This window comes from Chaetura pelagica, unplaced genomic scaffold (genome assembly GCF_000747805.2).
Source record: "Chaetura pelagica isolate M959 unplaced genomic scaffold, ChaPel_1.0 scaffold890, whole genome shotgun sequence".
NCBI classification, from domain to species: Eukaryota; Metazoa; Chordata; class Aves; order Apodiformes; family Apodidae; genus Chaetura; species Chaetura pelagica.
This window is the reverse complement of record NW_009951785.1, coordinates 85,905-98,496: the sequence shown is the minus strand read 5'-3', so window position 1 is coordinate 98,496 and position 12,592 is coordinate 85,905. Positions and strand designations below refer to the sequence as shown.

The 12,592-nt window shown below is 45.1% G+C and overlaps 1 protein-coding gene across 1 annotated transcript in view; it reads right to left on the bottom strand.

Moving 5' to 3' along the window:
* Positions 1-8,393: 8,393 nt before the first annotated feature.
* LOC104387330 (mitogen-activated protein kinase 13-like) overlaps positions 8,394-12,592 on the bottom strand; it is a 13,985-nt gene continuing 9,786 nt past the window's right edge. Inside the window, exons 7-12 of the mRNA XM_009996104.1 lie at positions 12,106-12,220; positions 11,683-11,754; positions 11,109-11,188; positions 10,581-10,659; positions 9,145-9,321; positions 8,394-8,687 (exon numbers count right to left, since the gene is read on the bottom strand). Of these exons, the coding sequence (XP_009994406.1) occupies positions 8,608-8,687; positions 9,145-9,321; positions 10,581-10,659; positions 11,109-11,188; positions 11,683-11,754; positions 12,106-12,220 (603 nt within the window). The 3' untranslated portion in view covers positions 8,394-8,607. The remainder of the gene's footprint in view (positions 8,688-9,144; positions 9,322-10,580; positions 10,660-11,108; positions 11,189-11,682; positions 11,755-12,105; positions 12,221-12,592) is intronic.

The following is a 12,592-nucleotide window of genomic DNA, read 5'->3' as shown; positions in this document are numbered from 1 at the left end:
AGACACCAGGGTCTGCCCCAGCTGCACCCCCCCACCCCACCCCCAGCACCATGAGCTCTTAACAACATCCAACAAACGATGGGAATAATAAGAGCCTGTATTTTATTTTCTAGCCTTGATAACTTCAGGTCCAGAGGTGTGGAAGGAAAGCGAGAGAGAGGGGGACTGAGAGGGATGAGCAAGGAAGTAAGTTCTGTTTGCAACAGATCAAGCGGTGAGCTGGGAACTGCAGAGGCTCCCACGCTGATTTTTTATGGAGCAAACCACATATTTGGGCATATCTACACTCCCATCTCCCACTCGGATCATGCAGGGTATTGCATAATGTTACCATCTGAATTTATAAAATTAAGCAAATTGTTTTTCAAAGGGAAAAAAAAATAAAAATGAATGCTGTTTTCCTGCATTTACAGTCCCAACTGTAGATCTTTTGTCTCTGAATGTACATTTGCTGTGGAATCTGGGAGCAGCCAAACAGTCTGTGACAAGTCTTTTTTGCCAAGTCCTCAGGCTGGACCAGAGCTTTATGAAGCCTTAAAAACATGGGAAAATGTTACCTAGTGCTGAACAATATTACATGTCAACCTCTGAGTACTCCTTTCTGTGTATAATTTTAAAAACATCTACTGTTAGCACATCAGAGCTCAAAAATAAATGAGAATACACTCTTGTTCTTGTCCTGCATGAAAAACAACCTGTCAAAAATTTAGAACCAAAGTCCCAATACTGGTTTACACAGGATCTCACCTGACCCCAAAAGAACAGCTGTGCCACAGCCACCCATGAATAAAAAGAAGTATAGATCCTTCTGAGAAGCAGAGAAGACAATCAAACAGTAATCAAATCATTTCAGTAACTGGTGAGCAACTTCACTATCTCATTTTCTTTATGACAGAACCTAATTTTTAGTTTAACAGCTGCCTTGCATATTTATTTATTTTTCCTAGCAATTCAGTGTATTTTTTGTTTTATATATAACAAAGTGAGTTATAATCATATAATAAAAATGAGTTCTGCAAACCCATTTTGACCCCAGTTTGGAAACTGCTCTTGGATTCACCCTTGAACTGGCTTCTTATCACCACAACTTCATTCCATTTCTTTGCTCTTTCAGGTTTTAAAAGGTGCAAGTTCAAAAACATGTTGCTTCAAATGAAAGCAGTAGCCAAACAGAGCTGGGCACCCTTAATCATTTATCTTTTTTTCATCCTGATTGCAATACTTAAAACATCCTTTAAAAGGGGAGAAAATGATCGTTTTGAATGGAGAACCGACCTTTTTTTCTTTGTTGGTTCATGAAGCCTCCAAAAATGAGTCATATTGGCATCTCTGCTTCAGCTGTTTGTTCTGTGCCCCTTTTCTTCAGAATAGTTGAAATTGATGAAAGTGTTAAAAAAGGACCCACGAGCATTCAAGGTTAAAAACCTGATCTCTCCAAGGCATTTGCTTCAGCTGCTGTTTATTTCAGCTGGATTTGCAAGTGCTGCACTGCTCTGAGACCCTGTTTTTTTGTGTGGAGGACATTGGGGAGGGACTTGGGACAAGGACAGGGAGGGATGGGATGAGGAGAATGAATGAAAACTGGAAGAGGGACACTGAGGTTGGACATGAGGAGGGAATTCTTTGCTGTGAGGGTGGTGAGAGCCTGGCCCAGGTTGCCCAGGGAAGCTGTGGCTGCCCCATCCCTGGCAGTGTTGAAGGGCAGGTTGGATGGGGCTTGGAGTAACCTGGGCTGGTGGGAGGTGTCCCTGCCCATGCAGGGGGTTGGATCTAGATGATTTTGAAGGTCCTATCCAACCCAAACCATTCCATGATTCTGTAATACCATTCAATCTCATTAATTTCAGAGAGGTGACACAACCACCCAGCACTATCTCCTCAGTGGTGTGTTTTGTTTTTTTTTTAATCTTAACATGCAAATCACAATTCTAAAACCTTTTTTTTTTTCAGGTGAAACATTTTGAAGACAGATCTGAAATTAGGGAAGACTTCTTTATTTTTTTTTTAACCAAGCTTTGCTGAAAGGACTTAACTCCCTTTCATTTAACAGAAAATCAATGAGGGTTGAAGATTTATACTCACCTTTCAGTATTATTTAATAGAGAGCAATCCTAGGGAAAAAAAAGGAGTTATCAATCAGCCAAAGTGCTGGATCAGCTGTGAAGCAGCACAGGCTGAACATTGCATTATAAGCTGGATAAAGCCATGTGCTGAGAAAATGGCTTTGTAGAGAGAAATGAGGCAAAACAGCCCATAAACCACATTCACCTGGAAACTCTTGACACTTCCAGAGTGTGGGAATGCTGAACTTAAGTGCAATTAGTGCAGCCAGCCTTCAGCCACTGGGGGGGAATGAGTTAGTACCGGCTCTTTTGTTCTTTATTCAATGTCTCTTTCATGTCTTGTTTCTCTTAGTTGGGCAAAGAAAAAGAGCCATAATCATGTTACCAACACTCCACTCACCCATGGCACAGGAGTCTGCAGAGGATCAGGAATGTTTTCCCTGGCTGCTCAGCCAAGAGACATGGAAAAAAGACAAGGTAGGACCTCCCCTCATACAGTATCTCACTACAGTTCTCAGATGTACCTAAAATTTCCTAGGTTTTTTCATCTTTTCCCCCACTATCACCTACTTAAAACCTGAACATTATTTGTTTAGTCCATGCTGGGAATGTGAAAAGAATCCTAGAGTGCCAGGTTGGAAGGGACCTCAAGGATCATCTGGTCCAACCTTTCTAGGTGCTACTCTAGTTGATGTGAGGTGGCTCAGCACCCTGTCCAGCTGAGACTTCCAACTGTCCAATGTGGGAGAATTCACCACTTCCTTTGGGAGATTATTCCAATGTTTGATTGTTCTTATGGGGAAAAAATTACCTCTTGTGTCTCCTCCCCAGGAGAAACTTGTGCCCATCACTCATTGTCTTTTCCATGTGACTTCTTGTAAAGAGGGAATCTCCATCTTCTTAAAAATTAAACCAGATTCTTTTTCCTAGAGGATAAAATAAGGTTTTCTAAGAGGCTGCAGGTATTTTCAAAGCTCTGCACTGAAAGGTTGAGAAGTGGTGTCCAAAAAGTGGCCAGTATTGTGTCTCTTAAAAAAAAATCCTGCTAAGTTTGTGGTGTCTCTTAAGAATAAAATAAAAACAATAATTGTTTCATCTGCTTTTTCTTTCCCCACTTCCATCATGAAGTACCTGATAAACATGTCCCACAAAGCTGCAACTTCACAGACCTAATTAGCTGTCAAAAACTTACACTGAAAGATTGTGATGAAAGCTTCACTTTCCAAACAACAATAATAAAAAAGCTTAGATAATAAACCCAGAAATAACAAGGAAACAGTATTCCAAGATGAACAGTGAGGGAGGCACAACAGTTCTATCCATATAGATTTTAATAATACATCCTTAATATAAACAGCAGACATATTTCTGGCTGGCCTAATTTATGGAACTTGGGATGTTCACTTAATGGCTGAGTGATTTTTATCACTCAATTTTGTATTTTAAAGTGTGTAAACTGTGTTAGGGGAGGGGAAAAGGTGACAAAGGAAGGTAGATGAGTTTCTGTGTTGACTAATGGTGTCTGTCGGGGTCTCACACACCCTCTGGTTCTTGTGCTGATTTTTAAAGTATTTTAAACCTTGGCCTGAGTCACTGGCTCTGTTGAGTAGGTGTGATTCAACTCCTTTCATTAAATGTGAGCATGGTGGGTTTTTTTTTTCCTTCAAGGAGCTGATTCCTCTTCACTGAGACATGTCCTCAGATGCCATACGAGCACTGGGAGGGTTGGTCTGTGCAGTCAGACTCTGTCTTTCCACTACCCACCTACTACATTTCCTGCTATCTGCTTTGAGTTCCTGGCTAGTCCCCATCACAAAACCCAAACACATTGACACCTTCGTGGTTCCTGGGCTTGCAGAGCACCAGGTCCCTGTATTTCTCAGGATATTGGGAATACAGAAGTAACAGTGTTTGGCTCCTGGATGTTGTGTTAAAGGGTCAGTGAGTGAATGAATTAAACCAGGGTGTGGAGCCCACACACCAGCTGTTAAGATTGCTCTCATAATTTGAGAGCATTCAGGGTAAGCTGAAGGGAAAACCTACAGCAAAACCCAGGCCCTGAAACAGAAAATATTTTCTGGAAATCACACCTTAAATTCCCATGGAAAGTGGTTTATGAATTCTGTCTGATGGGTTCTTCACAGATGACTTTCTGAAAGAAAGCTCTATACTCCCAAAGTCTTCAGAGATTCACTCATTTTTTCTCTGCAATACTGAGCTTTTCAGGCTCTTCCCTGCCTGCAGCCAGGAGGCCAACCTGCCTCACACACCCTCCTGAGACATCTCCCTGTGTGTTCACACACACTCAGCTGGATGATGCCCTTCCTCTGCTAACCACCAAGCCTCATTATACCAGGTCACAAGCAGCTTGGAACATCTGCAGTTCTCTGAGATGTTTATGGCAGCTGCACAGTGCTCCTCTCTGACCTCTGTTAAAGATTATCCAGTGGACATGGCAGCCAAGTCAGAGGCCAGGTTCAAAAGGACAATATTTCAACTGCTGCTTGAGTGGTGCAGCTGGAACTTCTCCCTTCCACCATTCAAGGAAAATACAGGTTGTTTCACACTTAGGATGAAGAAAGGATGGTCCCTTCCTCTCACCAACCTGGAGTTCTTCAAGACATAGCCAGCTGGACACCTCCAGCTCCACTTTTCAGACCACTTTGTAACAGAAAACATTGAATTTCAAGGGAATTGAGGGAAGGTCACAAGGGTTCTGTACTCACTGTCCTCACCAAAGAGCAGAGTGAGGCAAAGGGCTTGTACATGGCCCAGAGAGATAAGAGCCAAGAGAAACCACTTGTCATCAGTGCAGAGCATCTGTGCAACTGCAGCAGGATAACATCAACACAGTCATATCACAAAGCTGCAGTTGCTGGAGGGTTGTTCCTGAGTGCTACATGGCTTGAGAGACAGCCAAGAAACACAACATCACCTCGTCCCATTCCCAGCAGAGATGAGATCTCAGAAAATTCTGTTAATGTTGCAGTTTTTCAACCTTATTTTTGCTGTACAGCAAAACCAGTTATCACTGAAGGCAAAGAAGGAAATGAGAGGGTACTGGAAGTGTATGTCCTGGCTAAACCTAAAACAAAATGACTCAGCAGCTACAGAAGGGCTGGAGAGCTGAGAAATATTGTTCATGTTCCTTCTCACAAAACACTTTCCTATAGCCCTGGGGACTGTGTGCTCTCAGCTGCCACACAGAAAAGACACTTGTCTCTTGTCACATTCCCACTGGAATGGACTTTGGAATGCCCAGTTGAACCTGACCAGCAGTAACAGGGCAGAAGATGCCAGCAGAGAAGATTTATGCTGCAATCCAAAGGTGTTATCCCAGCTAACAGTTGTGCCTGAACTATCTAGTGACTGTAGCAATAAGCCACAGATCTTCAGAGACCCCAGACTCATTTCTGAAAACATTCTGAAAAAATAACTCCAGAAAACATGACTGAAGATTCTGAGTAAAGATTGAGGTTGGGTTGTGCTGAGCTCCTCAAGGCCCCATAATCTGTGCTGTTAATCTGTCCTGCTCAGTGGAAAACCAGCAGAAAACCATAGCCTTTTTTTTTTTTTAATAAGCACCTCTATAAATTTTGGGTTAGCAATTAGCATTTCCAGGTCTGTGATTATTAACCAAAGTGCAGTACAGGGTGATTTTTTTTGTGGGAGCGAAGCAAACTCATTCCTATTTTGAGCAGGAATAAAGGCCTGTCAGAGGCAAAAAAATCTATTCTTTAGCACTGCAGAGAGGGAATAAATTACCTCCCAAAGACCCCATTGTACTTAAGAGACTCTGGCAATTAACTGTTTAGCATGTGGACAATGAGAACTTCTAAGCATAGAGGAGAAAGGAAAAAAAAAACCTCAAAAAACCTCCTGTCCTGGACAGATACCTCAGATACCAATGGTCAAGACTGAGCAGTTCAGTTGCTTTAGAAAGACCCACAGCAGCTCTTTGTGGGAAGTGTTTCAAAAGGATTAATGAGAGTAATTGTCCACAAGATCATCAGGATGAATTAGAAAGAGAGCCAGGAATTTACATAACAAGAGTATCTGACTCTGAAACTACCTGAGAGTTCTTTCCTCCCAAAACCCTGATCCTCCACACTTGCTCTCCTGAAGTATCCTCGGGACAAGTTACACTTGGTTTACTCAACGCTCATTTGAGCCCCAAACTCACAACAAACCTGCAGACAGTTGTAGTAACACTTTCAGATCCCAGCTGTTATTTTGGTCTTGTAATTAGTTTTCATCTCTCCCCTCTTCTAATGGCAAAAGCATTTCTAGCAAACACCCCTGTGCTCCTGTGGTGGCTTCAACACACACACATCAAAACCTGCCAGGCTCCAGGTGATGTCAGGATACCTCCTGTACCTCCAATTACTTTAAAGATCAAAACATCCTTTTAAATTTGAATGAGCTGTTTAGCATATAGCAGAAGCAAAAGATGTAACAAATTTTCCCTGGGGGGAGGATCCAGATGACTTGGCTGCTTGCTCTGAGTTCAAAAACAAACCTCCTCTATTTATCGAGCTCTTTTTATCACAGTCCTGAGCACCTTTCCAAAGCAATTCAATCCAGCCAAGTTGAATAAGCATTTTCCTCACATCATCCTACTTTTTGTTTTGTTGACAATATCCAGGAGCAAAAAAAAAGGAGACTATTCTGTTGGTTTTAATCTCATCTAAAACTCCACATCTACTAAAAGACCAGTGTGGTGGCAGGGCTGGGTGCAGGCTGGCTGGGGACATGTGCTCTCCCCAGCAAGCCTGCCCAGTCCCACCCTGTCACCCACCAGCAGCTCAGAGAACACAATTTCTTGTAGCTACCAATAATTACTCACTAAATATGTGAGTGACTTAAAATTTGCACAGAGAAGAAGTGCAAAAACCTCTGTGAAAGGGCAGTAAAGGGAATCTGTGAAGCTTTTGTTCACAGGGATGATTTCCAGCCTGTAGTGGCTTTTGTGAGATGTTCTGTTTCATAGAATCAGAGTGGTTAGAGTTGGAAGGGACCTTCAAGATCATCTAGATCCAACCCCCTGCACGGGCAGGGACACCTCCCACCAGCCCAGGCTGCTCCAAGCCCCATCCAACCTGCCCTTCAACACTGCCAGGGATGGGGCAGCCACAGCTTCCCTGGGCAACCTGGGCCAGGCTCTCACCACCCTCACAGCAAAGAATTCCCTCCTCATCTCCAACCTCAATCTCCCTCTTCCACTTTTCATCCATCCCCCTCATCCCACCCCTCCCTGCCCTTGCCCCAAGTCCCTCCCCAGCTTTCCTGGAGCCCCTTCAGGTAGTGGAATTTAATCAGATTATCTTTTTAGCTGCATTTACTAATGATGCTGACTGAAGGAGCTAACCTGATACCAAGCAACTATGACACCTGAATTTCTTTTCTGTGGAATTATTGCCTTCCTCTTTCTGCTCACTGTTCATGCAACATTCTGTTCTGCTTTTTTTTTTTCCCCAAGATGTGAACTTTTTTTTTATGACTTTGAGAGCCGAGCCTTAGGACTGACCATTGACTGGTTCCCAAATGACTAGTTTAAATGTCTCTGCACACTGAGGAACGAGCAGCCCTGAAAAAAGACTGAAACTGAGGATCCCTGGTTTAACTGATCCTGCAGAGCAGAAGGAATGAGGATATAAGGGGTGTGTAAGGAAACACCAGCCCTGCAGAGATAAAGGAGCATGGAGAGGGTGCTCAGCCAGAGATTAGGCTGGTGAAGACAGAATAGGGGTGGGAAACAAAGCTGAGGAGAAAGAAGGGGCAGCCTGGATGATAACCCAGCTCCTTGGGATACCCACTCTATCAGTGTGGGAAAGTGGCCTTGAATTCCCAGCATGTGTTTGTGGTTGGCACGAAGGAGGGCGCTGATCAGAACCCAGGGGATGGAATAAGCAGAGTGAAGAAAGAGGAGGGAGAGGCTGCCCAGAGGAGGAAGCACCTTAGCAGGGAGTTCTGTGTACAGCAAGAGTTTAGAGCTGCTCTCAACACAGATCAGATCCCACAATCCACCAGATTCCCATTGTGTCCTGGAGCCAACACCATTCCAGCAACCTCACTGTGCTGGATGCTGTTGGACTGCTCAGGGAAAGGGGACACACTCAGAGTTAGGTTGGATAAAGTCTTGCTGTTCTGAATTTCACTTCAGACTCACTTCCTAGACAATTTGACCTTTTTCTTTACCTTATATATAAATAATGTTCTAAAACCTGTGCTGGGAAAGACTGTTGAGAAGGGAGCAATGAAACCTCTGCCCCCTCAAGTGGATGAATATGGAAAAAAAAAGAGTAACACCAGGTAAAATTGTCCCATTTCAAGTTCCAAAGAGAATATATTTTGTGTTGAAAACTGCTTGGGGTGTTTCCTCCTTCAGCAGAGCAAAGTCCAAAGCCCACAGCACCGTGTCATCCTTGTGTTGGCACATGGAGAAGTCCCACTGGCCAAACGATGGCCACCAGCAAGGCAGAGTGGAGTTAATCCAACCCATCATCCAGGAGAAGTGAATCCCAGCCAGAGCCACCACTGGTTGCTACAAGGACATCCCACTGCGCTTCTTGGAGTCCTTCCGTGCAATGGGGCTGAAGGACAGGATCTCCTTGTAAATGTGCTCTTGGGAAAGAGAACAAAAGAACCATGAGTGTGGAATTTTAGAGAGGACAAAGGGGAACGGATTAAAACTGGAAGAGGAGAGATTGAGGTTGGACATGAGGAGGAAATTCTTTGCTGTGAGGCTTGGTGAGCCCCTGGCCCAGGTTGCCCAGGGAAGCTGTGGCTGCCCCATCCCTGGCAGTGTTGAAGGGCAGGTTGGATGGGGCTTGGAGCAGCCTGGGCTGGTGGGAGGTGTCCCTGCCCATGCAGGGGGGGTTGAGACCAGATGATCTTGAAGGTCCCTTCCAACCCAAACCATTCCACGATTCTATGATCTTTGCTCAACACACGAAGCAAGAGCAAGACAAGGCAGCCCCATCGAGGCAATCACAGCCTCGCTCAGCACATGCACAGAAAAGGCAGAGAGGCAGAGAAGTCCCACGCTAGGCAGGAGCTTCAAGGAAGATTAAACTCTTACTTCTCCACTCATCTATGGACAGCTTTTCATGCTCCAGAGAATCATCATAGGACTGTTGTGCTTCTGTCTCCTCTTCGATGTCTCGGAACTGGTCGAAGTAGGAGTGGGCCAAGGCCTCTGTCGCCGTCAGGCGCTTCTCCACATCCAGCTGCAACATCTTGTCCAGCAGGTCTACTGCTGTAGGAGAAGACAGGAAGAGGGCTAAGTAAGGTGGGATGGAGAACAGGGACCCTGTGCATGACCCACACCAGTGGTGGGACTGATGTTTCCAGGACTACATCTCCAGACATGAAAATGAAGGAGATCCCTCAACCTGGCCAAGGCAGCCTGGAGCTCCATCAGTGGGGATGCAAAACCTGCCCAGGAGCAGCCTCAGGGAACTATCCCTAACACAACTGGAGGTGTAAATTGTGCAGAAATAACAAACCAGTCTTGAATAAGCCTTTGCTGCACAGATGGGGCTGCAAGAACATAGAAAGTGAGCCAGTAAGTTCAAGATACTTTTCAGTTTTAATCATTTGCTTTCACCCTGACCCCTGCAACTCAAAATAGTCTTAACATGAGTAATCTATATAGAAATCTATACATCCCTGGTAAACAGGAAGGCAGGAAACTCAGATACTAACTCATCTGTCAGCCCTGGTTCCCTTTGGTTTTAACATCTTAATGCTTTTTGCCTTGCAGCTTTGAGAAGAGTTTTACTCCCTCTCACCTCTAATCTACTTGGGAAAAAACCTTGTAAGAGATCGATTTTTACCCTGAAAATTGCACATCTCAGCTGCCTCTTAAGTGTTACTAGATCCAGGTGTTCAAAAAAGAGTTAGGATCTAAGCTTTACAAAAAATAAATACATTTACCACAGAGGGCCGTGGGGCCCTCTTAGCACTTTATCAAACCCTTTGAAGCCTTAGATTTGGGGCTGGAAAATCAGCAGCAGTAAAGACGAGCTGGTTGGTTTATCAAAATGCTGCTGATCCTCATCTCAGCTGCTTGGTTACAAGCAACAACCTCAGCCAAAATTCTACCCAGCTCTGATTCCAAGTGGAGCTGCTATGTGCAACTGTCCTAATCCCATAAATTTGCATCCCAAAACCTGGACATCCCCTCATGTGCAGCACCCACTGTCTTGATACAGGAGTTAAAAGTTTCTCTTTTCCTTAAATACCTCATGTTTGAGGCCACATCATTTTAAAAATTAAAGAAAAAATACCAAGGACCAAAGAAATGGCCAAGAACAGCAGCAAATTGCCATTGCAAAGCCACTAAATAATTCTTCTGCTTTTAATTCATATATATTAAATAAATAGGTGCAGGGGCAAAAACCTACAAGGGAGGAAGTAGCAAGAAGTTATAAAAGACAGGAGCAATAAGATGGGAACTGGGGCAACCAACCTGAATCCTTTCCAGCTGGTGGGAAATGCTGGGAGATGACTTACCCTGAGGATTGGCTTTGGGGAAGAGCACAGCCAAGTCCTTCTTGGGGATTTTGGGGAGGGACTTGATGTAACTCTTTGCCTGAAAGAGAAAGGAGAGCAGAGATACTTGCTGCAGGTGGACGAGTGCCGGGGGAGCTGGGAAATGGAGCTCAGGGGCTCAGCTGAGAGAAGGCAAAGGAACAGCAGATCATCCCAGATGCCACATTTCAGTGAGGAGTTTCGCAGGGAATTGTTTTTATCACTGGAGGTACAGAACTTGCTGCTTTAAGGGCCAAACTGGAGAACAGAGGAGGTGGGTGGTTTGCTGGGGCCTCACCTGGCAGTCCCTGCAACCCACCCCAGTTCCAAAATCCCTTGGATGTGCCACTGGGAAAAAGAAACAGCTTCTTGCCAAGGGGGAAGGCTGCTGTCTCTCCTCTTCACTGCTGCTGTAGAAGCAGCACCTCTCCCACATCAAGGATGTGGCCAAACCAATCTTTCCCCCCCACCTCTGCCAGAAACACCTCAACCCACCCTGAGCTCTCTTACCGCTTTGTCCTCCAGCTTCTCCACAAAGTCTTCTCCTGGATGCCCAGTTACTTTCAGGATCTGAGTCAGCTGATCTAGGTCTGGCAGGCTGGGTTAAAGATCACCCATCTAGGAGCAAACCTTGGACGCCCCCAGGAGCTCAGCCTGCAGGTTGGGTGCTGGAGAGCCCCAGGACCCATGGGAGCTACAAGTAGGTCCTGAAACAAACCAAACAGCTCATTCAACAGCTCCAAGGTTTTTTTTTTCTCCTGGAAAACCATTTTCACCAATAGATAATTTTGCTGGCACAACTGTGCCCTTAGGTTTGGGGATGGAGCTGTGGCCACACAAGCTTGGACTGCTGAGACAGAGCACCCATGGCCAACACAGAGGTGTATTTCTAGAGATACCTTGGCTCCCTCCCATCTTCCCTCTCTTTTCCTCACCAAAGAGACCTCCTGGACCCTGCAATTACTTCCTGGCCCACCAGACCAACACCCATTTTTCTCAGCAGCCTCATTTATAGAATCCTTGGAGTGTGTGAAAGGGCTTTTTTCTCCCCCACCCAAGGCAAATGTTCAGTCAGAAAGGATACAGTCTTTTCCTTTAAACAGTGTTTTCCCAGTCAGCATTTCTGCCATGATGCAGCCAATAGACCAGATGTCCACTGTGGAGAGAGAAAAAGGAGGAAAAATAAGTAAATTAAGTCAAAAAAAGGAGAGTAAAAAGGCAGCAGTGGTTGCTGGGGCTCTCTCCTGCTTTCTCAGTCTGCAGCAGGCACTGAGTTATATTTCTCTCCCATTTCCCACCCTCCCCAGTTCTTTTCACGCTGCTGGAATCTCAGTTTTCCTCATTCCCCACAGGCACAAGCTTTGGGATTCAGGTGGCAGCTCCAGGACCTGCTCCTCTCCAGAAGAAACCCATCAGGAGGATGAGATGGGATCTGAGCTGGGTGTGACAGTGGGATCCCCCGGGGGTTGTCACCAGGCAGTGACAGCCCTGAAGCCACCCAGCTCACCTGTCTGGTTGTAATGCATCCAGTTCAGGATGACTTCAGGAGCTCGGTACCAGCGCGTCACCACGTAGCCCGTCATCTCAGCATCAGCATGTCTGGCCAAGCCAAAATCCAAGATCTGCAGTTCACCCAAGGAAGAGGGAAGAAGGAAGGGCAGGAAAGGAAAGAGAAATGTTATGGGTAAGTGAGAATCTATTTCTAAGAGGAAACCAAGCAGATCCAATTAGATAATAATGAAGTTAAAACCACACCACAGCCACCCATGGGGTGGTTCAAAGAATCAACAGGTTTCTCTTAATTCCACTGTAAATTGCAGGCTGGCTGCAAAACCAGTTGTGTGGAGACCAGGCTGAAAAGATGGGTACTGAGTGCTACCTGGAAGGTCACTTCCTTTCTTGAAGATTTAAGCTTCAACTTTATGAGCTTCATTTAATTGAGGTTTTAACCTGGCAGCAGGGTGTGATCCCAGGCCATCAGGACTCACTCTTTC